The sequence below is a fragment of the Phocoena phocoena genome, chromosome 20, assembly GCF_963924675.1.
Source record: "Phocoena phocoena chromosome 20, mPhoPho1.1, whole genome shotgun sequence".
Taxonomy (NCBI): Eukaryota; Metazoa; Chordata; class Mammalia; order Artiodactyla; family Phocoenidae; genus Phocoena; species Phocoena phocoena.
Window position 1 is genome coordinate 31,960,784 of NC_089238.1, and position 27,443 is coordinate 31,988,226.

Sequence of the window (27,443 nt, forward strand, 5' to 3'; positions counted from 1 at the left end):
TAAGTTCTTTCATCTTTATTTTTGTAAAAAAAAAACAAAAACAACGAAGTCGCCACCAAGCACAGGACAAGGACCTAGCCAGGACTTGCCACCTAGCAAGGACTTGCTTTCCCTCCCTCCCTCATGTCCCAGGTGCCTGATCAACAGTGTCAAGGAGGCAGTCGGCATTGATGTTAGCTTTTCCCAAAGGGAAAACTACAAACAAGCGCTTGGGAAAGGGAGGGAAACCTGGATAAGCTTTTCATCATTGAGAAGTCACTTAAAACTGATTAGTTTAAAATAACTGGTATGTCTGAAATGTAGGAAAGGAAGACCATGCTGTCAGCATCATAACCCTCTTTCGACATGTTTCCCTACAAGTGACGTGCTAGCTTGGTGGAGGGTCAGGCCAGGATTATGTTTTAAGGAATCAGAACGGTTTCATGAATTTGCTCAGCTTCCCAGAACAGAAACAGAGATAAATAATTGCTGCTTGTTAGGCATATTCTATGGTGGGCTGCAAGTCTGGAGTCATTGTTAGTGTATTTAGTGCCAATGAGAAGGCTGGGTTCCAGCCTTGGACACCGAAGTCCTAAAGACAAAGCAGAGAGAGTCCTGTATCCCCCATCACCTTCTGCTGAATATGGAGGATGGAGAGGTCTTGGCTGTTGGCCTCTCTTCCGGCCCATGCGCCTGCCAGAGGAAGGATCCTGATTCCTTGGGAGTGTGGGGTGAGCCCAAGGAGTCTGATGAGCAGAGAAGAGCAAGTGTAGTCCCTTCCGGGCTGACTCCATGCAGGGCTCAGGCTTCGGGCTTGCAGGGCCACCTGCACAGGGACCAGGCTACAGCCTTCAGGCCCAGGGTGGCCCATGGCACCAGTGGTTTAGGCATAGCCGCCAGCCATCTGACTGGTGGCTGCATTGCTGCCTACTCCTCGCCAGGCCTGGAAGCTGAAGAAAGCGCTCACTCCATAGGCAATCATCACTAAACACGAAAAGAACTGAAAGAGAAGACAGCAGAGGTGAGTCTGTCTGCAGCACGGCACACGGGGCTGGGGGCTATGACAGTGATACAAGCACCAGGAAGGTAGATGCAGACAGTGAAACCCGGGGCCCCTCAACCAGAATGAGCTGCTCTGGAGCCACACCACCTCCTCCTTAACCATACACCCATTTAACCACCATGGGGGCTGATGGGTACCGGGTTCTGGGGTGCCAACTTTATATTCTAGTGGGGAACCATTAACCACACAAGCCAGGTGTGTCTTAGATTGAGAGGGATAACTGGACAATGTGCTAAGAGTCACCAAGGGGTAGGAGCTACTTTATAGACACATTTCAGGGATTTAGTTTTAAAAAGGCAATGTTCAGCTACCCTAGGAGTTTTTCTGGAATCAATTCATAGGTATCCCTACACTAGCACCTAAGGCCATGTTCAGAATTTCCATGTCTCTATCCTGGTGACTGAGTTCACAGATTTCAAAACCATCCTCACCAGAAAGAATGAGGAAACCCAAGTCCTGGTCTAACTCCCGCCCTACCCAGGACTCAGTTTAGGTGTGTCTCTTCACCTCTCTTAGCCTCAGTTTCCTGGTCTGTCGAAAGGACTGGCAGTCCCTGTCCCCCTCCCCACTGAGGGAGTGGAAGGACAGTGAGGAAGTGCCTGCAGGGGCTCATGGGTGAGGCGTGCCAGGTATGGAGGGGATTCTGATACTTCACTGGCTACCTGACGTGGAGCCAGAGTTTGAGCTGCATGGGAGAGCCTGAGGATCTCCCAAATGGTTTAAGCCGAAAGGTTTTTGTGCGTGCCTTTCTCCAGGGGGGAGGATAGAGCGCTTTTAACAGATTCTCCAAGAGGACCTATGACCCTAAATCATTGCAGCACGACTGATTTACAGTAGCGTTAACCCACACTTCATTTGTGCCACCCAGGTATTTCCCAAGCATTCTGGTTCCTCAGGGTTTTGCTGTTGATTATGGAAAACTGTGAGCCCACTGAGAGGAGGGTAATTCAGCACGTGGCAGGTGCCTGGCCTGGGACCAGGGAGCAGTGAGAGTCCAGGGGCCCAGACCTTGCTTTGGCCCGTCTCCCCTGTAACTGCCGAGGGTGCCCCAGGGAACCATACTTACGGAGGCAGCTGCACGCTGGTTGTACTGCCGGGTGCCCTTCAGGGACGTCAGTTCAACCGAAGCAGAGCAGGTGATGAAGGCCGTGATGTAGAGAACGGTGGCACCCACATTAAATATCATTAACTGGGGGTAGGTGGGGGAGAGAAGTCTTAAGACATGAGACACTTCCAGTAACTGTGGAACCTCCTGGTCCCCACGAGCACATCCCTTTAGTAGCCAGAACAGGGGCTGGGGCTCAAGGATGAGGATGGAGACACGTGGGTCTTTCCCACTAAAAAGGCCTCAAGAGACAGCGGTCTACACAGGGTCAGCCTGGAGGCCATATGAGCAGGGAACGTAGACATACCGAAGGCTGAGAGATGGCGGTGGGGGGGGGTGGGGGGTTGTGGAGGGGCTGCTAAAGTGACCTGGTCAGGACAGCAACAGTTCCACAAGGCAAAACCCATTCCTGATGGCAAGAGACCGAACCAAGCCTGTCTCTGAGTGCACCAGCTCAACCCGGGGCCTGCTTGTGTTGGCTCCCAGCCAGTCCCGGCCCTCCCTGTTCTCCGAGGACTTGGCTCTGAGGCTGACCCGTGCGGTGGGGGCGTGGGTGGTGGTGCCTCACGTCCCTCTCTGCCCTCAGTGGGAAGAACCTATGTCTGCCTTTCGGCCACATCCTAGGCTCTAGGCCCCATGTCAAATGCCAGGGTGAGGACCCCTAAGCCAGGCTGGCAAGGAAGGGTCCTGGGCTGACAACCAGGCCCAGGTCCCATTCCCCCAGCGCTTGGCCCCGGGAGCCAGTTGACACTTAGCAGAGATCACAAACTGGTGGCCCTCAGGCATGTTTGGCTCATCCCATAGATTTTTTAAAAATATTACGTCTTAAATTTGATTTCATACGAAAACTTTAAGATTTATAACTTTCAATCTTAAAATATCAAGATTTGGCACTTGCATTCCCACTAACAACAGAGCTGAGTAGAGGCGGCTTCCTATGGACAGATGGGTGCGGGTTCTCCAGAACCCCTCCTGACCTATTTGACCCACGCCTCTTACCTGCGCCCGGAAGGGGACTTGTAGCCCCTATCCCAGAAAAGCCCAATTTGGCAATCATAATTCAGCCTCCTCTAGGAGGGTGAGACACTGCCTTGCCATCATGGCCTGGGAAAGGAGCCTCCTTCCATCAGCAGCTGTGGCTGGGCCCCAGATCTGTGCTAAGAGACACCAAGGCCCCTCCATCTCCGGGGATGTCTTTCTTCAAGGCTCCTAGAACACGAGGCAGGGGCTGGACCCTAGCCAGGAAGTCAGGCCGCCCCCTCCTCATGCCAGGATCTTCCCTCCAAGCCCAGTGCCCGTCGCAAACACCACCTGGCTCCTGCCAGTGATGTCAAGATCTAACAAACACGGTCTGTCTTGAGGATGACTCACGTTTCCTCAGCTTCAAAAGTCATTGAATTGCAAACAATGCTTCCTAGTCCCAGCTTTGCTTGTCTTACAATCATGTGCCTCTCTTGCCTCTCTCAGCTCACTGAAAGCCTCAGACCCCAGCTGCAGGGGTTTTCCGGGTCAGAGAAAAAAGCCCTAGCAGCTTTCTCTGTGTCTGGCCAGGGTACTTCCTATGGACACTCACAGCTCTGTGTCCCAAGGAGACTGACCCGGGCAACCCGGGACACCGTCCTCTGCCAGGCTGCAGGGGCCTCACCCTGCAGACGCGGGGTGCGGGGGGTGAGATGGCACGTTGAGCCCTGCACACACCAGGCCCAGCCTTGGTGATTCCTGCCAGCTCAGCCCAACCTCCAGGCCCAGGGCTGCCAGTCAGAACCCACAGATTCAAATCCCGACTGCCCCCCAAAAGGAAAAATACTTTCAAGATCCCACCTCCGGTCTCTCCATTCAACAGCCCCTCACTTCTACTCCCTTCGTGAGAGAAAGTCAAGCCTAAGTCCTCCTGGATTCATGGCTCTCAGTGCTCAGAAAATCTGGACACCTGAACCACCAATCCTCCCTCCCCCACCCAGAGCTACAGGCCAGCGAGGACTTCAGCCAACCCCCACCTGCCACTTCTCATTTAGGGAAGGCTGCATTGTCACAGCTACACCCAGAGGCAGAGGGGTCAGCCTGGACCCACCCCCAGGGTTCCTACCCAGACTCACCACCAGCGGCCAAGGCACCATGTATAGCTTCATGTGCAGCTGAAACAGGTAGAGGATGAAGAAGACGATTGTCACCAGCCAGAGGAAGACAGCGACAAACATCACCCAGCCATAGGCCGGGTACAGGTGGTACGAGGTGTCGGCAATCAGGGCCCACACCAGCAGCCCCAGCACCTGGAGGGAGCGAGACAGGGCCAGCGTCTCCCAGAGCCCCCAGCACTCAGGCTGGAGGCCACAGACCAGAGGCTTCCAGGCCTTTGCCGTGGAGCGCCCTCTGCAGGACACATTTCTCATTTGCCCAAGAAAAATGTACTTGGCTCCTACTACGTATCAATACATACCAAGCCCTTGCCTGGTAACGTACTCCTTTCAGATCTCAGCTGAAATGTTATGTGCTCCAGGGCACCTTCCCTGCTCCTCCAGTCTGGGTTCCAGAACTCTCTTCTGTGCTCACATGGCCCCCCAGGCACCCACCACCCAAGACTGTAATTCTGTTTCCTTCCCCAGACTGGAAGCCACAGCAGCAGTGCCTTCCACCCTGCTGCCTCCAGGGTGAGACCCCTGCAGCCCCGGAGGGGTGGTGTCCCAAGCTTGCCTAGTTCCCCACGGGCAAGACAATGACTGTCCCATTCATAGGTGCATCTCAGCACCCAGTACAGGACCCGAGCTTGGTCAGGGGCTTAGTAAAAGCCTCTGAAAGAAAGATGAAGTCACCAGCACATCCCTGAAGGAGGGACACACAAGCACAGAGTCCCAGAGGTACGGTGACCTCTGCCTGGTGCCCTACCAAGCCCCTTCCACCCCCAGCTTCTCCCGACTCTCCTAATTGCCCCTCAATACAGGTGTTACCATCCCCACCTTACAGGTGAAACGGCCTCAGAAAAGCAGAAGGACCTATCACGCCATTCCTATGTGGCAGGGTGGGCCCCAACATCCCTGTAGTGTGTGCAGCGGCTGACAGCATGGCCTCCGGAGCCAACTGCCTGATTTAAAACGCACTCCCCTTACCAGCTGTGTGACACTGGGTAAGCTCACAACCACTCTGTGCTCTAGACACATCACCTGTCACATGAGTATAAAGAGCATACCTACCTCATAGGTTCAGGACCCATGGGGGTTTGTATACATAAAGGAACAATTCCAGCTGGGGACGCCATGCTGCAGGGAATTTTACACGGGTAGGTTGGCTGAACCCCTCAGTGGCCTCGTGGGGAACTTGGCAGGGTGGTACCTCACTTGTGGCCATCCTAGCCTCCCCCAAGCCTCTCCTGGCCCCTTCCCTGCTGGCTGAGACCCCACAGGCCAGCACGTCCTCCTTCACAAGGGCATTCTCCAGAATCCCTGGCCGGCAGCAGGCCTCGGGACTGGCCGCTGAGGGAGGGGGGATCAACTGGGGGGCTGTGGAGAAAGGCTGCTCTGCTGATGAAGGCACAGAGAAAGCTGTCACTCTTCTTCCCGTGGACAGTGTGTGACACCAAGGCTCCCAGTGACCTTGCCACCGTCTCAAGGATGAGCCAACCATCAGTCGGATCACAGGGAAGTGGCTCAGGAGCGAAACCCACCTCTGCTGCTGGTTTGGGGAACAGAAAGTCTCCCCGCCACAAGCTCCTAGACCAGACCCGGGAGAGCTGTCACTCACCCCAGAGCAGCCAGAATGGGTGCCTGCCAGGCACCCCACCAGAGCACCCCTGCCAAGGACCAAAAGGGAAGTTTCTGTATCGATCCCCCTACACCTGTGGGGTCAGGGCAGGAATTAGCCTAGGTGAGGCCGGGCATCCAGCAGCCCCTGTGATGACTTTCCTTTCTCCCCACCACCTGGACGTGAGAGGTGGAGCCCTGGGCTTAGGAGTCAGGAGCTGGGATTTCATCCTGCCTGGGACACCAGGCAAGTGCCTTCCCAGTCTGTGCGGCTCACCAGGGCAACTCGAGTCCGCCTGCTAGAACGCAGGCCCCTGAGGAATCCTTCTTTGGTCATCGCTGTGTCTCCAGTGCCCGGCAGTGCCTGGCACATAGACCTGCTCGATAAACACATGCTCAAGAGGTAACTGGCCTCAGTTTCCTTATCCAGGAAACAGAGGTCAGACCCCCGCCCCCGACAGGTGCTGTGTGTCACAAGAGGACGCAAGGGTGAATCGGTGAATGTGCTCCCAGCCCTGCCTGCCTCCACCCAGGGGTGGGAGTGGGAGACTCGGGAAAGCGCCCACTCCCCCCTCTCTCCAGATTTTTGCACCTGCTCCTCCTCCCGTTCCGGGGTGAGGGGGGGGGGTGAGACCCCAGGGACGCCCACCCCACACTGCACCCTGCCAGCCTCCCCTGCCCTACCTCTAGCCTCTAGTGCTCTCCTCTAGCCACCACCAACAGGCTGGGTGGCCCATGGGGCCCAGTTTGCAGGCGAGGAAGGTGGGACAGATAGCAGGGCCTTGAGGGCAGTCACACCGCTGGGGGCACAGCCCTGACCCATGAGGACCCAGAGTGCGGGTGTCTCAGCACAGTCCCCCAACCACCCAACCTTAGGACACCCTGCCTGAAACGGACACATCGGCGGGCAAGAGCCCCCAGGGCTGGGGGAGGGTCACTGTTACAAAGGAGGACAGACACTCCCAAAGCAGGACGCAGGACGCAGGACCCTCCCGGGGAGGACTGAGCGTGTCAGGGGCAGACAATTATCTCCTCACTTAAAGCAGGGTCCTTACAGGCCTCCATGCCATCGTGTTGCCTGGTTCCAACTATCTAAAAGGAAGTTAGAAAATGCGGTGAACTGAAAAATCAAGAAAGGATCGATCTGGGTTTACACTAATGTACACTTATCAATTGTTGGTGTACTACTCATGGGCTTGGTCACAATAACCACATAATGCCCTCCAGCTGTGTGCCAGGCCTCAGGTAAGCTCCTTCCCTTTTATTTCATTGACTTCCCCATAACCCTCTCATTAGTCAGTACTATGTATTATCTCCATTTTCCAAACAGGAGCTCAGAGGAAAATGAGTCATCTACGGTCACCCGTGGGTAAAGGGCAGGGCAGCATTTGAACCCAGATCTGTCGTTCTCTGGAACCTGGGCTACTGAGAGTTACTTAGTGATGTATAAAAAATGAGGACACTTCGCTGGCTCCGAGGGGGGAGGCCCCGCAGGCATCCAGGCTCTCTGGTCTCTGCCTCGCCCTCCTGCCCAGCCCTGATTTCCGGATCAGCAAGCGCAGCCTCTGAGAGACAAAGCTGCTGCATAAACAGTGGCAATTGCTGGTGTTCCTTCTGGCCTCGCTGCCCAGGGAGCCGCCTTGGTTTCTGCCCTCCCCCACCTCAACCAGACAGACTGGTTTTTCCCGTCCCCTCACCCCCAGCCCCAAGAATCTACAGGAAGTGCCCCAGCCCAGGACAGGGCACCCCTAATGTGTTGACCCTCTGCTGGCCGGGGTGGCCCTGCATGGGGAGCTGGGCCCAGGCCTCATCTCCAGAAGCTGCAGGAGCTGCTGGACCCCTCCCTCCTGCTGTGGACCCACAGTCTAGCTGGAAGAGGCCAGAGGACTTGTCTTATAGTCCAGTACAGAACAGTAAACCCCACTGTGCAGGGGGAGGGCAGTAGGGTGACGAGGGTGGAGAGCAAGGCAGGAGGCCCCAACTCTGCCACCTGCACACAGGGCTTCACCCAGGCCCTCGTGCAATTCTGACACCCTCTCTGACCACAGGCCTTGCCGTGTGCATCCCTCTGGGTTCACTCATTCAACAAATATCTGTTGAGCACCTACCACTGTGTGTGTGAACCAAAACATGAAAAGCCCTGCTCTCCTGGCGGGGCACAGCGGGGCGGGTAGCAGATAAAAACCCAATACATGAGGGAAACGCAGGATATGTGCTGTGGGGGAAAATCCAGCTGAGAAGGATAAGAAGGCCAAGAAAGATCTCACTAGAACATGTGAGCATGCGAGAGGTGAGGGGAGGGAGCCATGTGACGAAGAACAGAACTCTGTGCCTTACCTCTGGGGGTCCCTGTCTCTTGCCTACGTGTTCATCTGGCCCCATGTTTCTCCATGGGGGTCTACACATATATCTGTGTGTCTTACTCTTAAAGACAGACACACACACATACACATACATACACAGAACCAAACCTCATCCCCTTGGTCCTTCCAAACTCTCTGAGGCCCCAGCAACACCTCCTCAGGCATGCACTGCAGATAAACAAAGAGAAAGTTCTGGAAATCTTGAAGGAAAAAAACAAACAAACCCTGTCTTCCTGAAAACCTAAAGATTTCTGATTAGGGGTTTTCTCTTTAAATGATGGCTGTCAAAAAGGTCACATTCAAGAAATATAAGAAAAAAAAAAAAGGTCTCATTCACACATGCCCCAGGACCTTTGCACCTCCAAACAAAAATTTCTCAACGACTGGATAACAGAGATATTTTTGTTAAAGGCAACTGCAGGGCCAGAGAGGAGAGGGATTAGTCACAAATGCCTGACCAAGAGGCATTCCTCAGTTAGGGTGGGCCCCAATCCAGGGACTGGAGTTCTTATAAGAGGGAAACTGGACAAAGAGACACAGAGGGAGAACACCATGTGAAGATGGAGGCAGAGATTAGAGTGACGTGTCTCCAAGCCAAGGAACACAAAGGATTGCTGGCAACCACCAGAAGCTAGGAGAGAGGCATGGAACAGACTCTCCTTCAGAGCCTCCAGAAGGAACCAACCTTGCCAGCACCTTGATTTTGAACTTCTAATACTGTGAGACAATAAATTCTTGTTTTATTTTTAGCCACACCACGTGGCATGTGGGATCTTACATGGGATCAAACCCATGCCCCCCTGCAGTGGAAGCATGGAGTCTTTAACCACTGGACCGCCAGGGAAGTCCCTCTGTTTTTTGGTGGGTTTTTTTGTGTGTGTGTGTTTTTGCGGTACGTGGGCCTCTCACTGTTGTGGCCTCTCCCGTTGCAAAGCACAGGCTCACGGGCCCAGCCGCTTCGCAGCATGTGGGATCTTCCCGGACCGGGGCATGAACCCGTGTCCCCTGCATCAGCAAGCAGACTCTCAACCACTGCGCCACCAGGGAAGCCCCTTGTTATGTTTTTTAGGCGACCTAGTTTGTGGCATTTTGTTATGGCAGCTGTAGGAAACGAATACATCTATCTTAGCTACTCTTTGAGTCTACAAATGGCTGTTATGATCTGATTTAACTGGGGGGTGTTGGCATTAACTCTAATGGAAAGGTGGTCTGTTAACTCCCCGGGTTCAAGCTCTGGCCCTGCCAACTTACTAGCTGTGTGACCTCGGGCAAGTTGCTGAACCACTCTGTGCCTCAGTGTCCTTATATTCAAAATGTGCCTACCTCACAGGGTAGATGTAAATGAAGTAATATATGTAAGGTACTTAGACCAATGCCCAACATAGGCTTAACACTCTCCGTGCTCTAATGTTATCACTCTGAGAGGTTAGAACATGGGTTTCCCGATCCATTCTCTGTGGCTGGTTTCCTGCAGTAGTAATAGTGTGTGCAGTTCCTAGGGGTGAGGCCTTGGAAAAATAATGCATCTAATAAGCACCAGGCACAGTTCCTGGCAGATAAGGGTCCTCAGCCAGTGGGGCCCCCGCCCACCTTTCAGATAAGGCAGCTGGGCTTATCCAAAGAAAGGGAGGTGCGCAGGTGGTAGGGAGCAGAACCCAGTCCAGCCACCCCCCAGGACACCTCCTGCAGCTACACTCCCTCCACTCCTCACAGGCTAAGGGTCCCTGGGCAGAACATTTCACCCCTTTAGACCTCAGTCTTCCCCCCTGTACAATGGGAGCAGGGAGGTCTGCTCAGTGTTCTCCAAGGATCCCCTAAGTCTGAGGCCTGACACTCCTCAACACAGGGCTCCTCCAGGGGGGCCCACAGCCTTCCCTCCCTTGTACTTACTGGAGGGACTCCACCAATCCCATGGGCACTTGGCTAACTCCTCTCCCGCCCAAAGATGGTCACGCCAACTCTCCTTTTAATCCTCTCCACCTCCTGGGCTGAGTTAGACCCTTGTAGATTTGGCGTGTGGTCTTAGAAGAGGCACCTAACCTTTCTGGTTTGTTTCTTCATCTGACACGTGAGGGGGTTGGACAAGTACACCTCTCCTGGTCACCTCATAGGTGTGTCATGCAAGTAAAATACTGTAAAGGAAAAAGTGAAAAGTTGTAGAAGTTGTGAGTGGCTAGGAAGGCTGTTAGACAGCTTAGAGGGAGTAAACCCCACACCGCAGCGTCCACGCGGGGGACAAAACCTCAGTGCCTGGAGGCTGACATTAGGGTTTTAAACTCAGCAGCCGCCAAGGCACACAGGCCACAGAAGTGACTAAGGTGGGCCAGGGGAGGTCTGTGGAGCTGAGAGCAGCCTGCCAGAACTTAGTTCCCCAACCAGGGATTGAACACATGCCCCCTGTACTGGAAGCTCAGAGTCTTAACCACTGGACCACCAGGGCAGTCCCAAGAACTTCTGATTTTTCAGGAGACGTTAGAAATCCGAATTTCTAAGTGAAATCTTCAGCTTTTTAAACATTGGCAATGAAACCAAATGTTTTAGAAACAATCTGAGGGCAGGGCCCATCCAGCAGCCCCCAAGGACTCCCTTCTCCCCACTGCACCATCCAGAAAACTGAGGCCCAGGGGACCACGTGAACCCTTCCCGGGGTTCCCCCTCACAGGGACACATCTGGGCAGCTGAGGACACTCAGAACTTGGCCTGACCAGGCCCATACTCCACCCCCGCCCTGGCCCTTCTCCCTACAGTGAAAGGGACTTTATGGGGACAAAAAGCCACCCATTGTGTCCCAGGAGACAAAGGCGCAGGGGACAGAGGCTCCGGGTGCCTGCGTGGCCACAACAACTCCACACACCACCTCCTTCCTCCCTGTGCAGAGGGGCCGGGCTCTAGGGAAAGGCTCCTTGGAATTCCCGCTCTGTACACTACGAGCCTTCGAGAATCCTAGGCCATCACACCCCAGCTCTACAGGAGGTGCGAGGGCATTCAGAACCCAGCCCGAGCCAAGTGACCCGGTCTGGGCTGGTATTTAACTCGGCCAAGCCTCCCTTTTGTTACCTGAAAAGCAGGCACGTGAGTTACCAAATCGAGTCATTGAACAAACTCTCGCGAGGGCCCGCTCTCTGCCAGACACTGTTATAGGCCCCGGAAGTGCAGCGGGGAGCCAGGCAACCAGGGTCCCCACCCACGAGTACCCCGCTCCCAGCCTGGGCTGCCATGGAGGAGGAGGAGGATGGGAACACTGGCTCAGGGCCTGGTTCACCTCCAGGGCTTTCCAAATGCAGCCTTTATCACACTGCTTGTTATTCCTGAGTCCCCGAGTCTCAGAACTAGAGATGAAAGAGACTTCTGCCCCCATGGCCCTGCCGCCCCCAGAGCCCCTCATGAGGACCTCGGGCCCCTGTGTGCAGCCTGCAGGTCAAGGAGCCCACTGCCACCACTCTTCCTTTGGGGTCTCTCTCAGGGTTCTAGAAGAATGTTCCCAACATGAAGCTCAAGCTGCCTCCTGCCTACACCCTTGCTGGTTCCCACTCTGCACTCTGGGGCCAGAGACGCATCCCCGAGGCATCCGCGAGGCCTTCCCTGGCTCCCAGAGCCAGCAGCAATGCACCCCCTGGGTGAGGTTCCAGAAATTAAGACCTGCTCACCTTCCTCCCTTGGGGATCTCCTGGTCCTCCCCAGAAAGTCAACCAGTGCCTCCCCAGCACTAAGACCCTTACGGCGACACAGAGCTTTCCCAGGAAGGCCTTAGTCCCCTTGAAAGCCCAGGTCAAGTCCAAATCCAGCCCCCATCAGTGCTTCACCCCCAGGAAGCCTAACTCTCTCAAGTAAAGCACTTGGCCCATTTCACAGATGAGGAAAGCAAAGCTCTCGGAAGAGATGGACGTGGCCCAAGGTCATGCACTGTAAGGGTGGGGACAGTTCTGTGACCCAGTAGATAGAGACGCCCAGAAGAGGACAGAACTCCAAATTCCAGGAGGTAGGGACACTCCCTGGAGACTAATTTGTTTGCAGGGAGCATCACTGCCCCGGAGGCGAGAGCAGAGAAGGGGCAGGGTCAGTCCTTGAACCCTGGCTGGAGAGGCATGACAGAATCTTATGTTCTCAGCACCCCAGGTGGGTCCCCGTCTGGCCGTTGGCCCTCCAGAGAGAGCTGGCTGCTGGGTGGCGTGTGAACTTCATTAGCCCCATGAGGCCTGGCCTCTCTACCTGCTGAGGAACAGGGCTGGGGGGAGGGGCACCTAAAGTGAGCGTCTTCCTTATTCCCTGGACTTCCTTCCTCAGACACTAGCTCTAGTCCTGACTCTGTCACTAATGTTTGGGGTGACATTGAGCAAGCCCCACCCCATCTAAACTTCGAGGACAGACAAGTGACCCCATCTGGCTAATCTCATACAGGCTGGCAGACCATCTGGTATCTGACCTCTCCGCTCCTAACTGAAAGAAGCTCAAACATCCCAGAACAGCCCCAGGTCTGTTCCCTAGCAGCTGGGCCCTGCCTGACCTTCAGCCCTGGCCTTCCTGCTCTCACCTCTCCGTGAGACCCTGTGGTACCACCCTGTCCTCCCACCCCTTGGGCAAACAGGAGGGGCCAACTCAGCCCAACAGCAAAGGACCAGTTTATATCCAGGGCAGGGCTCACTGGACTGCCAAGGAAAACAGGCTCTCCCCCAACACTCAGGTTCCAAATCGCCATGGGGACCAGGGCAGGACCCCCTGCAGCTCCCTCAGACCATCTAAGAGCAGGAAATCAGGGCATAATCCTCACTGAGTTCCACCACAAACAACTCTCCAGCTGATAAGGAGTAACCAACACCTGGCCCTGATACTCCAACAGAAACTGAGAGCATCCACCACACGTGGACAGCTCCGCAGCCCTTACCTCTTTCCACTTACAGATGGTTAAGAAAAGGTCACCCAGCTAGTAACACTGAACTCAAAGCCATTGCTTGCTGCTCTGTGATCCTGGGAAAGTGCCTTCCCCTCTTTGGGCCTGAGGGAGACTTCAAGTGCCATCTTCATAGCTTTTGCTGCACCCATAAATGACCTGTCCTATTTTCTTACCCACTATTTTCATTTATTTGAAAGATTTTTTTGATAAGTTATTTTATTTTTAAAATGCATGATATGTATGACATGATAGGTAACAAAATGGTGCTTTTAGCATGTCTCCCTCTTCCCCTGATACTCAGTTTCTTCCCTGGGGGCAACCAAGAGTGATTTCTCAAGTGTCTTGCCAAAGACTACCTAGGCATGCATGCACACACATACACATCAGATAGGTGAGTGTGTATATTTATATAGCCTGTGTGTATTTCTCCCAGACAAATGACAGTATTCTACACACACAGGTTTTCACCTTGCATTTTCCACTTAACCATACAGCCCGGAGACTGTCCATCATTACACACATACAGAGCTGCCTTATTGTTTTCATTGAGGGGTAAGAAGTTATCTTTTTACTAAATGTATCGTATGCCACTGCATAAATGTATCATAATTTATTTAACTAGTCCTCATTGATGAATGTGGATTTATCACACAAATAAGAATTTTAAGAAGAAACTTTTAAATCACTAAAAAGTAGAAAACCTGCATTATCTACCACAATAGAAGCTAACTATAAAATTAAATACAACAAAAATTAACAATATTAATACATCCCAGATAGATACAGTTGTCTTCCCAGGATCCAGAGCTCCAGATTTAAATTTAAAAAGTGTTGGGAAGGCACTCAAGACACTTTAGCACCCAAATGAGGCTGTCTCCTCCAGCAATCCTCCAGGACTGTGATTGACTGTGGATGACGCAACACTTTCCAAGCCCCACGTGGGAGACTTTCTTTATTACCTCGAAGTGGGAAAGTCCTAACTCTGACAGTTTCCAGAAGCCAGAAAGAAAAAAGGAAAAGGAAAGAAAACAAGAAATTCAGCAACATAAAAATAAGTCTTTCTGACCAAAACCAAAACAAGACAAACAAGCAAACAAAAACACCATAAAAAAACAAACAAACAAAAATACCCTGAGCAAAGTCAAAAAACAAACAAGGGAAAAAATATTTGCAAATCATGTAGCACTCCTAGCAACTGATAGGGCAAAGACCAACAACTTAATAGAATGTGGAAAGAAGCAAACATACAAGGAAATGCAAATGGCTCTTAAACATATTTTTTAAAGTGAGGTTCTTTAACCTCACTCATAAGAGAAATGCAAAACAATGCTACCCTGACCTGCCATTTCGCCTGTCAGATGGGAGCTGTAGGGAACAGGCACTCTACGAGAAGGCTCACTGAGGGGCACAAATGTGACCCCTATGGAGGGCATCTGACAATCTCTAACAAAATCACTAACACACATAACCTGAGCCAGCGGTCCCCCTTCCAGAAATGTACCATACAGATGCGCTCAGTGGCTTGGGCGAGATCATTCACCATGACAGAGTGTGGAACAGCAAGAGTGGAAACCCAAGTGTCTGTCAACAAAGGGACCGGCCACACAACTCACACCACAGCTGCGGGATGGGCTGCTAGAGAAGCCGCAAGAGAAGTGATCACGCTTCAGGTACTGAGACGAAAAGACCTCCATGACACACTTTTAAGTGAAAAAGGAAAATTGCAGCAGGATGTGTATAGACTATAGCCCTGGAGTAAAGTGGGGAGAGGTGGGGATCTATAGCCACATTTGCAGATCTCCTTAAAGAAAGCCTAAAATGCTACACAGGAAACGGAGAAGAATGGGCATGAGGGAGGTCAACTCTAACCAAATGGGACAGAGATTTTTCACTGTGTTCTTTCCCACTCTTGTCTTATTCTGGACTGTTGTAAATACATTACCTATTAAAGAAATTAAGGAAATAAAAGATTAAAAAGAGAAAGATACGTGTAGCTCTATGTGCAATGATATAGAACATCCCTAGGTGTATTGCCAAGGGGGTAAAAGCGTGGCAGGGCACAGGCAGAGTGCGCCTACCTGTGTTTTGATAGGGGTTATGTGTAGAAATAACCGCACTGACTCACCCTGGAATGCCACACCCATGATGCCTCGGGCAAGGGCGGGGGATGGGGGTGGGAGGGAGGAGTGACCCGACTGGGGTGAGAGATTACATTTTCATTGATAACGCTTTGGACTGCTGGAACATTTTTGCCATATGTCTGTGTAATTTTTTCAAAGAATAAAAACAGGTCCATCAATAGAGAAATGGCTAAATGAGCTCGGGCCCTACCGTGACATCCTGGGATAGCCCAAAACAGGAAGGAGGCAGACAGCTCTGCATAACATGAAGAGATGCAGGTGCCCTGGGTGTGAGAAAAGCAACCCAACAAAGGATACAGAATAAAACCATCAATGTTTTTTAAAATGCACAGGAAAAAGAACTAGAAACACCCCAACACGGCAGTTCCCTTGGGGAGAGGGGTGGGGGATCCAAGAATAACTTTAGCCTTACCTGTAACAGGTTTTTGCTTTTTAAGGATAATGTGCCCATATATTGTTACATAATTATAAATTGATTCCAAACACTCGACACTCTCCTAGCCACAAAGTGGGGCGGGTAGGCGGAGCTAACAATACAGGCATTGTTTTGCTGGGTACAGTGGAGTAGGAAGGAAGGTGGGTAGCATGCAGGGCGGGGAATGCTGCCCTAAGGAGGCTGAACCCATGAAACTCAGTGCTATAGAAAACCCTGTGAGTCCCCAACACTGTGATCCCAATATGGCCAACCTCTGCTCACACCTCACAGATCCCAACAACCTTGTCTAGCCAACCTAAAGAGTTGACTTTCAGCCTCTGCCCTGCCCCCAACCTGAAAAGGGCTGCCATGCCTTGTGGGGCTGGAGAGAGTCAGGATTACCACAAGGAAAATCTTTCTCACACTCCCAGGTGCACAAGGATGGAGCAGGTAGCCTTTAGAGGGACTGAGCTCCCTGTCCCTGGAAGAATGCAAGCTCATGTTGAGGACACACCGAGGGGCCTTTGGGAGCAAGTGTAAGAGCCCTAGGATTCTATGACCCTGTGAATCCTAACTGCCCTTCGTTCTAACATATATAGTGCTAAGCCCTTTGCAGGCATCAGCTTCCACATTCCTCACAATCCCACCATCACCATTTCACAGACAAGGAAACTGAGGCTCAGGGATATTAGGGAACTTGCCCAAGATGACAGAGCCAGGATTTGAACCCAAGGCTCTCTGCTTCCACCAATACTCTCACCAGCACCCATGGATCACTGTCATCAAGTGGCAGGTGAGGCTTCTGATCTGTTTATTCATCTGCCAACTGGGAATCATGTGACCACCCCAATCCCAGGAGACAGGGCAAGAAGGAAGGATAAAAGGTGCCAAACACAACTGCCCTACCGACACAGGCCATTCATATGGTTTCTATGTCCTGAGCCTCAAGGATGCCTTCTGACTGCTGGGCCTTTATACGAGGTATTCCAAGGTTCATCTGTTCTGCACCTCCTTACTACCCCTTCCACATAACTAAACCCTTCAGGGCCCACTTCCATTAGGAAGCCTTCCCTAGTGGCCCTGGCCCCTGATGAGTTCCCCTTCCTGAATTTCCTCTCCTTCCCGTCCAAAGCACCCTACCTCCCACATGTGATGAATTGGGAGATTGGGATTGACATATATACACTAATATGTATAAAACAGATAACTAATAAGAACCTGCTGTATTAAAAAAAAAAAGCTTCCAGATTTTTAATGACCAAGAGCTGTCTCTAGATCAAACTTGCCTGCTTCCATTTTTAGATGCTATCTGCATAAATTCATGTTTCCCTTTTTGCCTAGGCTGCTAGGAAACTCAACAAAGAATTGACAGTCTTAAACTTGCGACAGATTCCAGATCTCCTTTTAGCTCTCTTTAAGTCAATCCCTACCCAACCCACAAATACACCACCAACTTTTAAAAATATATTACGTTAACTCTTCCATCACATGTGACTTGATATCATATTCCATCTCATGTTCTTTCTGGAGCTAGATGGGGTTGGGGGAGTGATAAATCAGTGAACACTGAAGTTGGTTCTTCAGGACACATTTAATACTAAAATAAACAAAAAACACATCTCCTTCTCAAGAAGCTGGGGCCTTTCTTCCTTCCCTTCCCACCACCCTCCTCCCACATCTGGAACTCTTCACCAGATCCTGGGAAACAAAAGGGTCTGATGGAGAATTAGCTTTCACCTTCTCGTGTACTGCCTCCTCCAGGCAGCCTTCCCTGATCCCTCCACAGGTAGCTCATCCTTTGAGCTCACAGACAAAGAGCTTCTGGACAGCAGGCCCTGAGCCTGGGGTCTCCATCACTCCCACAACAGCACCACACCCAGTGCCCAGTAGGAGCCCAGATGAGTGTGGTAATAGAGCACGGATCAGAAAAGTCAGGCCACTCAGGGCTTAGATCCCAGCTCTATCACTCTGTGAGCTCTTGGGCAAAGAACTGACCCCCTAAGCCTCAGTTTCCTCACCTGTAAAGTGGAGGAGAATAAGAGAATATGAAGCTCTTGGCAGAAGGCCTGGAGCTTAGTTTGTACCTGAGTGATGGGAGCTATGATGGCTTCCCAGAAGACAGGGTGCCTGTTGAGTGGAACCCTCCTTGTCTCAGACCCAGTGGAACTGTCCGTTGCCAGAGAAACAGTTCAGGAAGCAGCTTCTCCCACAAGCCAATTGGTGAAGGCACTAAAAGGTGCAGGTCTTCAGAACTCTGATGGGAGACCCTTGTCCCCCTTTCCCCGGGCCCCAAAAGCACTGCAGGGAGGGCAGAAGAAGGCCATTCCACTCACACTCAGTGTCTGGGAGTCTAAGTGCCAAGCTCCACCACAGCTCTCCAGGCCAGTCCTGCATTCCATGGACAGCTCAGTGTCTACAATTGCACGATGGGACCCAGATGCTCAGCCCAAGGGGACCCCCAAATCAGAGACCCAAGCCTCTGCCACAGGAAGCTACCCCAGTCCTTGCAGGCACAGCAGGGCCTTCCTCTAGTTCCCCTTATTCCAAGTTTCATTGTTCAAATGCAAAAGGGGCTGATGCTCAGGTCCTGTCTACCGGGAGTTAACCCCTAACCCCGGGGACCCACCAGGCAGCCTCATCCTACTCAGCCCAGCAGGGATCCCTCTGCTGTTCCAAACCCCTTAAGGCTGCGAACAGAACATGGTCACCACTTCTCGCAAGGTATTCAAGCCTTCCGCTTCTGGCCACCCAGAAACAAGTGCTTCAGCTCCAGTGTAAGGGAGCAAAACTTGCCATCCCAAAATTCATCTCTTGGCATAATAATTTTAAGCTGTTGATCTAAGAAACGGCAGACATGGGAAAAACTGAAAACCAAGGTTTCTTACCCTTTTGTAAGAAACATTTACATGTGTAAGGGAAATCTCCATCTGTAAGGGTGTCTCCCTCACAGTACCAAGAGGTGGACCAAATCTCTAGAAACATATCATTGGAAAAAGTAACGACTTAAATCTGAATCACAATTTTTACTGTGCTTTTCCTGCTCACCTCCCATAACTGGCTCCCCATCCTCAACATCCTCTTGTGTCTTTAGCTGAAGATGGTGTTTAAGGGGAGGGATTTGGCCATTTGGGGAGTTTCTCAGTTTTTCTGGGTCTTTCCCATGTGTACATGTGATTAAACTTTGATTTTCTCCTGTTAATCTCTCTCATGTCAATTTAACTCTTAGACCAGCCGGAAGAACTAGACGGGTAGAGGAAAATTTCTTCCTCCCCTACACTGGCTAAACCAACCTGCTGGCTACTCTCCCCACTTCCCTTCCACTTCCCCAGCCCCAAGGCTTGCCCCGCACAGTGGCCCGCCCTTTGAACACCCTTTCCCTACCTCGGCCTCAGATTTCAGTGAAGTCCCTGCTCAAAAGTCACCTGTCCTCCATGAGCCTCCCTGGACTCAGAATTGATCATCCCTCTCCTCTGCCCTTTCCCACCCCTGGGACTGGGACTCCCTTCCTGCTAGGCTGCTGTACCCTTCACAACCACCCAGGAGCCTAGCGCTCAGCGGCGCTCCGGACAGGCTTTTCCTACCTGCAGATTTAAATTAGTCCCCAGTAGGGACCTCTCCCCCGCCCCGCCCCTCCCCTTCACAAAGAATCTGCCAGACTGCTTGGAGAGAAGCTAAAAATGTACATTTCTGGGCTGTAGTGACTGAGATTCCAATTCCACATTTTTCCCGGGGGCGGGGACCAAGATCTACATTTTAAACCTCCGAGAGAGGCTGAGGCTGAGGTGGGGGAGGGGCCCCACAGGAAGAGATTTGAGGAATTCTGAAAGAGACACCTGGCCCAGGGGGAAGAAAGCTCACCTGTGGTAAGGAGGGAGGTTTGGTCTCGGACCCTGCCTTCAGTCCTAAACCTGGCAGCCTAGCTAGGACCCAGCAGTGGGACAGCAGGAGGTGCCCTAATGCAAAATGGATCTTGGCCCACCTCCAATTCCCCCCTAGTCCTCTGAAAACGCATCAAGCCCCTCCCACAGGGCAGCCCCCAGCTTCCCGACTCGCACCAGAGGGTACCATGGGGAGAAAGCTAACGCCTTCCAGCCTGAAATTGGTGTGTGGGGGGAGGGGTGTTCCCATCGATCGGCCTCGGCTGGGGTCTACAAAGGGTATTGGATATAGAGGTGTCCTGCCTCTGGCTTCCCACAAATCCCTCCCCCAGCGTTGGGCGCGGTATCTCGGCCCCAAAGGGGCCAGTCAAACCGGCCGGAAACCGGCAGGTTACCCAGTGGAAGCCAGAAGGGCCGGGCTCCCGCGCGGGAGCCCATAGGGCCCTGCCGAAGGGTCTGTGCTGGACCGGATGTGCCCACTCGGTTAGACGAGGAGTGCTCTGGGGTGCAGCCACGGGGAGCCGCTGGGAGCTTGGCAAAGGGTCAGATGAGGGTGAACTTTGCCTCAGGCTGGTGCTGGAGGGCTTAGTCCTGGCAGAGGGAGAGCCAGAGACGGGGAAAGAGAGAGAGAGTGGCGCGCGGTGATTATGGCTTTTGTGAGAGCTTCTGTGGGTGAGCTCTTGGTGACCACTTGGGAGGGAGTGATGGGGCGCTGAGGTGGGCACTCTGACATTGGTGCACCTTGTGTGTGCTCCAAGAGACGGCAACTAGGACGTCTCGGGGTGAGAGGGTTCCAGGGTGATGTCGGGGGCGTCCGCCCTAGAGGCGCCCCCGAGGAAGGCACGGCGCATCGGGGCGCATGTGAACCTGGATTGGGGGTGTGCGAGAAGCAAGGAAAAAGGGCAGCTCTAGAGCCCCCGACCCCTCCTGGCCCCCCGGGACACCCCGCCACCCCCCGGCCCCGGACCCCAGGCCCCAAGCGCGCGCTCACCAACTGCAGCAGCATGAGCGCCCCGAGGCTGGAGCGCACGAAGCCCAGGTCTGGGCGCAGCGCCGAAACCGCGGCGCCGCCTCCCTGCGCCGGGCTGCTGGTCCGCGTGCTCACTTTAGACGGGAATTCAGCCATGGCGGCTCCGCTCGCCTCCACAGGTTGCTCCCGCCGCCGTCGCCGCCCCTCCCCGCGGCGGGTGCCGGCTTCTGCGCGGCTCCTCCGAGGAGACTCGCGCTCCCGATACGGCTCCCGGGGCTACGTGCGGCGTCTGGGCGAGCAGTCGGCAGCCGCCAGGTGCGGCCGGAATCCCGGCCCCGCCCTCTCCACGAAACCCTCCCCTTTAACCCTTCGCACACCGCCCGCCGGTCCATCCCGGAGCCACACCAAGTCGCCATCTCTTTGACGCGGAAACTGAGGCCGTGGTCAATGAGATGGCCCCACCAGAACCAGCCTAGATAGCCGCCCGTTTCTCTCCCCGAGAAAGCCGCCTGCTGACAATATCCCCCGCATTCGCGGCAGCTTTGACCGCTCCTTCGCTCCCTGCTCACCCTTAGCTTCCGAGCCTCGGGATAAATTGGCGGCCGCTAGCAGAGCGGGCAACTACCGGCTCCCTGCCGAATGCCTCACTGGCGCTGTGTGCCCTTGGGCGAGCCCTTGCCCCTCTCTGAAGTCTCCCCGTAAAGCGGGATCGGCATCCCTGTGCAGAGACTCCCAAGGAGTCCCGGGTGACCGAGCATCCTGGAGGGGAGGGTCTGGATAAATTGTGGGTGTGCGTGGAAGGGGGAGGCCCTTTTATGACTCAGTTGATGTGGTTTTCTCTTCTGAACTGATTGAGCAGTAATTTAGAAGGTCGCTGAGCCTCAGTTTCCTCGTCTGCAATATAGGGATATAAATGGACCTCACTCCACAGAGCCGCTGTGTAAAATAAATGAAATACTGCACGGAAAGCTCCTGCCACGCCAGGGGTACGGGGTGGCAGTGAAGGTGTCAGAAGGTGGGAGATGATGTTGGACTTACGGTTTCATTGCTCCACTTGCACCCTGAAACACACACACACACACACACACACACACACATCCCTCAGGCCATATCGACCTGCACAGATAATTGATTCATTTATTCATCAACCAATGATTGCTGAGACCTTACTATATGTCAGACCCTACCCCAGGCCATGTGAATACAGTAAGCAAAAAACCACCCAAGGCCTTCTTGGATCCCACTTTCTACTGGGGGTAACAAGCAATAAACTGGAGAGAAAAAATAAGTTCAGGTAGTGACAAATCCTGTAACTAAAATAAAACAGGGAATTCCCTGGCGGTCCAGTGGTTAGGACTCAGCGCTTTCACTGCTGGGGGCGGGTTCGATCCTTGGTCTTTGAAATAAGATGCCATGTGGTGTGGCCAAAACATAAATAAATAAAACAGAGGAGCGTGACAGAGATGACCAGGAGGCAACTTTTAGACAGAGTGGTCAAAGATGACCTCTCAGAGAAGGTGACCTTTGATATTTACTCAACTGGAGGTTCAATGCCCACTCCCCACCCCCAATGCACCTGAGACCCTCTTCTCCACCCCACACATACAGCAGATACTCAGGGAATGAGGCGTGCTTCTTGGTAGCTGCCAAATCATTACCCAGAGCCCAGCCTCTCTGCAGTCTGTGTGAGCCCAAGTGCAGAACAAAGCTGTTGGGTAAACCCTTAATTTTACAGTGTCACGGAAAACAGTAAGATGATTGTTTCTGAGGCAGATTCTAAAACAGTAGGATGTTTTGGTTTGGGTTTGGATTTTGTGTTTTTGGTTAATCCCACTTTCATTCCTTTCAAATGGCAGCGAGCAAGCCTCAATCACTGTATTGTTTTTTCCTTCGACCTTTTCTTCCAAACCAACTTCACTCGTCCCCAGTCAGAAAAAGTGGGAAGGAACCTGATGCCCACCCAGAGCTCCCACTGTCACCCTGGGCTCTTGGGATGGGGGGGGGGGGAGCCAGCTGGGGATGAGGAGGAGAGGGTCTGTCCGTTCCCAGAGCTAGTTCCCCCTCCTCGGGTCTGTGCAGGCCATCTCCACACAGATCACCTGCAGCACCTGTCCTGTCTCACCTCTCCTTAATTCTACAAAGGCTCCCTACTCTGGCCAAGCCCCTACTGGGTACTGGGCCTGCTGTCCCTTGGGGTGGGGATGGAGCATACTGGTGAGGCTGTGGGGTTCTGGCACTGAGCAGATGTTAAGTGTGCACCTTGGATGCGGATGCGCCAGGCACTGGGGACAGCCCTGAGAGCCATCCAAGCAGAGACCCTACCCCTCAAGGAATCTGATGGGGGAGACCGCCTCTAGATATACAAATGCACAGATAAATAGATAATTACAGATTGTGATGATATTACTACAAGAAAAAGCAAGATGCCATGGGAAAGAATAATTGAGATTTGGGGGTGTCGTTTAGATAGCTGGGTCAGGGAAAGTGTAAACATTTAAGCAGAGACTTGAAGGATGCCTAAGAATCAGACAGGAAAAGAGCATTCCAGGCTGAGAAAACTACCATACATGCAAAGGCCCTGAGGCAGGAAAGACTTTGGAGTCTTTGAGGAGGGACATAAAGTTATAAACTGAAGGGACTGGGGAGAGATGAAGTTCAAGAGGAAGCCAGGGGCCAGGTCACCTGGTTCTTAAACCCTTGGTAAGACAGCGTTGTGGCCGTGTCTTATGGCATGCAGGATCTTAGTTGCCCTACCAGAGATTGAACCCGTGCCCCCGGCAGTGGGCGCATGCAGTCCTAACCGCTGGACCTCCAGAGAATTCTTGGATTTTATTATTAAAAAATAGACCATTAGGGCTTCCCTGGTGGCGCAGTGGTTGAGAGTCCGCCTGCTGATGCAGGGGACACGGGTTCGTGCCCCGGTCCGGGAAGATCCCACATGCCGCCGAGCGGCTGGGCCCGTGAGCCATGGCCGCTGAGCCTGCGCGTCCGGAGCCTGTGCTCCGCAACGGGAGAGGCCACAACAGTGAGAGGCCCGCGCACCGGGTTAAAAAAAAATAGACCATTAGAGTGCAGTTACACTGTTTGATTTCCTATTTTAAAAAATTCACAGAAAGATTCCTCTGGAGGTCATCCAACAATTTCCAGAAGCCAGCTTTGGGAGGTTGCTGATTCTAATCAGCAAATATTGATTGAACGCTTTTCCAGCTGGCCCTCTGCTTGGTGCTGTGGGGTTGGGTAGTTTTGGTTTCTTTATTTTTAATTGCCCAATTAACTCATTCGTTTATTTCATTGCGCATCTCACACACACATCTCCAAACCTGCACCCTCACCTCTAGCTAATCACTGAGAAGAGTTTGGAGTATCCCATCAGATCTTTTCTTTCTTCTTTTTTTTTCACTACCATACAACATATGGAAATATAGAGACTTGCTTTGTTTGTAACTTTTAAACATTTTTACAAAAAAATGGGATTATACTGTATACATTGAAACTTGATTTTTTCACTTAACATATCTTGGAAATTTCTCCATGACAGCACCTGAAGACTGACCTAATTCCTTTTATATGTCGTATAATATTTCACGGAAGGGCTATTACATCATCCCTTCCCTTACTGGTAAAAAGGTAAGTGGTTTCCAACAGTTCCTCATTACAAGTAATATTGAAACAGGAGGGAAAGGGGCAGGGCACAACCTTTAAAAGAATGACATAGCCATTGAGGATATGACAAAAACTGGTTAGAACTGATCAGTCCCAAGATGGCGGAAGATTTGATTTCCAGTAGACCCTGACCCTCATTATACACTCATTATAATCATTAGCATATACTAAATGACAAACCCACAGGAGCCAGAACAATTCTGCGGCTAACCATAAAAGGCCAATAAGTGGAAGGTGGCCCAAATCCTGGAAATCCCCGCTCCTTCTCCAAAATAGTTGGAATAATCCTCCCACTTGTTGGCCTATGAAATTACACAGCCCATGAAAACCAACCACTCCATATTTTGGAGCTGCTCTTGCCTTTTGAGAGAGACCGCATTCTGTCTATGGAATGTGTATCTCTCTAAATAAATACACTTCTTACCTATCACTTTACCTCTCCCTGAATTCCTTCTGCGCTGAGACATAAAGAACCTGAGCTTCGTTAAGTCCTGAAACCAGGTGTGTGATCTCAAAAGACAGTAGGTTCAAATCCCAGCCCATGGGTTCAAGTCCTAATCTGAGTTTTGGCTGGGTTCGAATCCCATCTGAGTTATGAGGTTTCAATATTACATAAGCCTTCTTATTTATGCGTCTCTGTACACACATAACTCCAGTCTTCAAAGCAGAACCACTGGATTGAGGGTATTTGCATGTTTTTTTTTTTTTAAAGAGATACGTCCAAATTGCTCCAAAAGACCATATTTTTGACATCCTCATTAAGAGTAAGTGAGTTTATGGGACTTCCCTTGTGGTCCAGTGGTTAAGAATCCACCTTCTAATGCAGGGGATGTGGGTTTGAACCCTAGTCTGGGAACTAAGATTCCCACATGCCGTTGGATAACTAAGCCTGTGCACGACAACTAAGACCCAAGTCAGCCAAAAATAATAAAAAAATAAATATTAAAAAAAAAAAAGAGTAAGTGAGCTTAACTATTTGCCTGCCCCTATGGTCATATGTAGTGAGCTTAAAAAAAAAAAGTCTCATTGTTTCCATTTGTATTTCCTAATACTTAGCCAGTGTGGCTGAATATTGGCCTTTCATATTTCCTTTTCTGTGAATTTAAGGTTTGAATCATTTGCCTTTGTGTAGTGAAGAATTAAATTTGCCCAAAGGGTGGTCTGGCCATTTTTCCTCAGTTTCTGAGAGGTAATCTCTAAACCTTTGGACTGTCATGCCTGATAGAAACATCTTTGCTTAGGGTGGAGGTACTGTCCATCAGCTCAAGTAGCTCCACCTGGAGGAGTTGGACACTGAGCTCAACCGTGGCCAGGTGATGAAATCCCAAGAAGGGCTCCGGCCACCAAGGCAGCTGGTGAGTTTACCTGGTTGGCAGTACTCCATGTGTACTGTCACACATCAGTGCTGGGAAAGTAATGCATGGAGTCCGTGACTCCCTGGGGAGAGGACAACAGACATTCCACTTTTGGAACTTAAAAATCACCCTTTAAAAAAGTATACAATTCAGTGGTTTTAGTGTATTCCCTATAATGAATCATCACCACCGTCTAATTCCAGAACATTTCCATCACCGCATGTCTGATTTTAATCTGTGTTCTTTATCTGTAACATACTGTAACTGCGAGTATAACAGCTTGCAGCACATTCTGTGAGGCCTTCTAGCTAATGAATTATTGAACCTGAGGGTGGTTTTGGGACCCCCCTGAACCCTGCAGTTGCGTCAGAAGTGACAGCGGTCTTGTGGAGTGCCGTACTCCCTCCAATGTTGCAGCCCAGTTTGTGTTGTTGTTTTTTAATTTTTGGAGCTCCTTTTATATGTTGGCTCCCCTCTCCCCATTGTCACTTTTGTATGTTGCTATTGTTTTCTCCTACGTTGTTTCTCCCACTCTGTGGCATTTTGATAAATGTGACAGTCATGTAACCACGACCAAAATTAAAATATAGAACATTTTGATCACCCCCAAAAGTTCCTTTGTGACCTCCACCCTGGCCCCAGGCAACCGCTGACCTGTTTTCTGTCATTGTTGTTTTGCCTTTTCCAGAATGTCATATAGAATCTTACATGATATACTTGTGGCAGGCCAAGATGTTCCATCCTAATCCCTGGAACCTGTGAACGTTACCTGTTATGGAAATAGGGATTTTGCAGATGTGATTAAAGACTTCGAGATGAGGAGATTATCCTGGATTATCTGAGTGGGCCCTAAATGTAACTACGGATGTCTTTATAAGAGGGAGGCAGAGGGAGATTTGATAACAGTAATGTGAGCACAGAAATAGAGATTGACAGGATGCAGTCAGGAGCCAAGGAATGCCGGTAGCTTTTAGAAGTGGAAGAGGCAAGGAACAAATTCTCCCTAAAGCCTCCAGAAGCAACCAGCCTTGCTGACACTTTGATTTAGCCCCTTAAGGCTCATTTTAGACTCCAGATCTACAATAGAATAAATGTGTTGTTTTAGACCACTGAATTTGTGATAATTTGTCACAGCAGCAAGAGGAAACTTATACAGTAGTCTTTTGTGAAAAGCTCTTTTGTGTAACATAAAGCTTTTGAAATTCATCTGATGAAATGAAATTCATATTTTATGGCAAGACAAGACAAATTTAAACACAAAATGTTTTTTCGTATGTTTCTCCTCCCTCCCTTTTAGTGTGTATTGTGTGTCTGCATTAACCAGACCTCTATAGGAGATAACATTCCTTCTTAATCTTGTAAGGGGTCACAATGACCCACTACTTGCTTTGTACATGCAGATCTCGATTGTGTAAACTGTCAATACGTCATGTGATGCATAACCCTTTGTCTCAAAAATGTATATAACTCTGCCTTGACCTCTAACAGGTGGAGCAGTCAGTCCTCAGAGCTTTTGGAAAGGCTATCTGCCTGGTTATATCCTCAGATTGGCTTGGATGAAATTTTCTATTTCTTTCTTAGATTGACTATTTTTTTTTTTCAAGTTTTAAACTTTTTATTTTATATACAAATAGTAAGTATTGTTTCTGAGGAAGGTAGATATGCGTGATGACCCATTCAAGAAGTTCACACTTAGTCCAACTTAATGAAGCCGATGTCCTTCGCGTACTGGCGGAAACACTGGCGGCACATATTGAGGCCGTATTTCCGGATCAGACCGTGCCGGTTTGAGCAGACGCGGCAAGAACGAGAACCCTGGCCAAATTTTCTCGGGTGGCTCCAGTAAAGCTGCTGGTGCCCCATGTTGCTTCCTTGGCTGCAACAAG

General features: G+C 51.3%; 2 protein-coding genes across 2 annotated transcripts; both read right to left on the reverse strand.

Moving 5' to 3' along the window:
• PLLP (plasmolipin) lies at positions 1-20,827 on the reverse strand. Its single transcript, XM_065899336.1, has 4 exons — positions 20,561-20,827; positions 4,244-4,417; positions 2,109-2,231; positions 1-979 (listed from the first exon to the last, which is right to left on the reverse strand). Exons 1-4 carry the CDS (start codon positions 20,693-20,695, stop codon positions 863-865), a joined length of 549 nt encoding a protein of 182 aa, XP_065755408.1. The 5' UTR covers positions 20,696-20,827; the 3' UTR covers positions 1-862.
• A 6,331-nt stretch (positions 20,828-27,158) lies between these two features.
• Positions 27,159-27,443, reverse strand: LOC136141137 (small ribosomal subunit protein uS14). Its single transcript, XM_065899300.1, has one exon. The coding sequence runs from the start codon at positions 27,418-27,420 to the stop codon at positions 27,250-27,252; it is 171 nt and encodes a 56-aa protein (XP_065755372.1). The 5' UTR covers positions 27,421-27,443; the 3' UTR covers positions 27,159-27,249.

Excerpts from the sequence above, each read along its gene's own strand:
- LOC136141137 (XM_065899300.1), bottom strand. The coding sequence starts at position 27,420 with ATGGGGCACCAGCAGCTTTACTGGAGCCACCCGAGAAAATTTGGCCAG.
- PLLP (XM_065899336.1), bottom strand. The coding sequence starts at position 20,695 with ATGGCTGAATTCCCGTCTAAAGTGAGCACGCGGACCAGCAGCCCGGCG. Across the intron at positions 4,418-20,560 it reads CGCTCATGCTGCTGCAGTTG|GTGCTGGGGCTGCTGGTGTG; the intron begins GTGAGCGCGCGC and ends CGCTCCCTCCAG. Across the intron at positions 2,232-4,243 it reads TGGTGCCTTGGCCGCTGGTG|TTAATGATATTTAATGTGGG; the intron begins GTGAGTCTGGGT and ends ACCTACCCCCAG.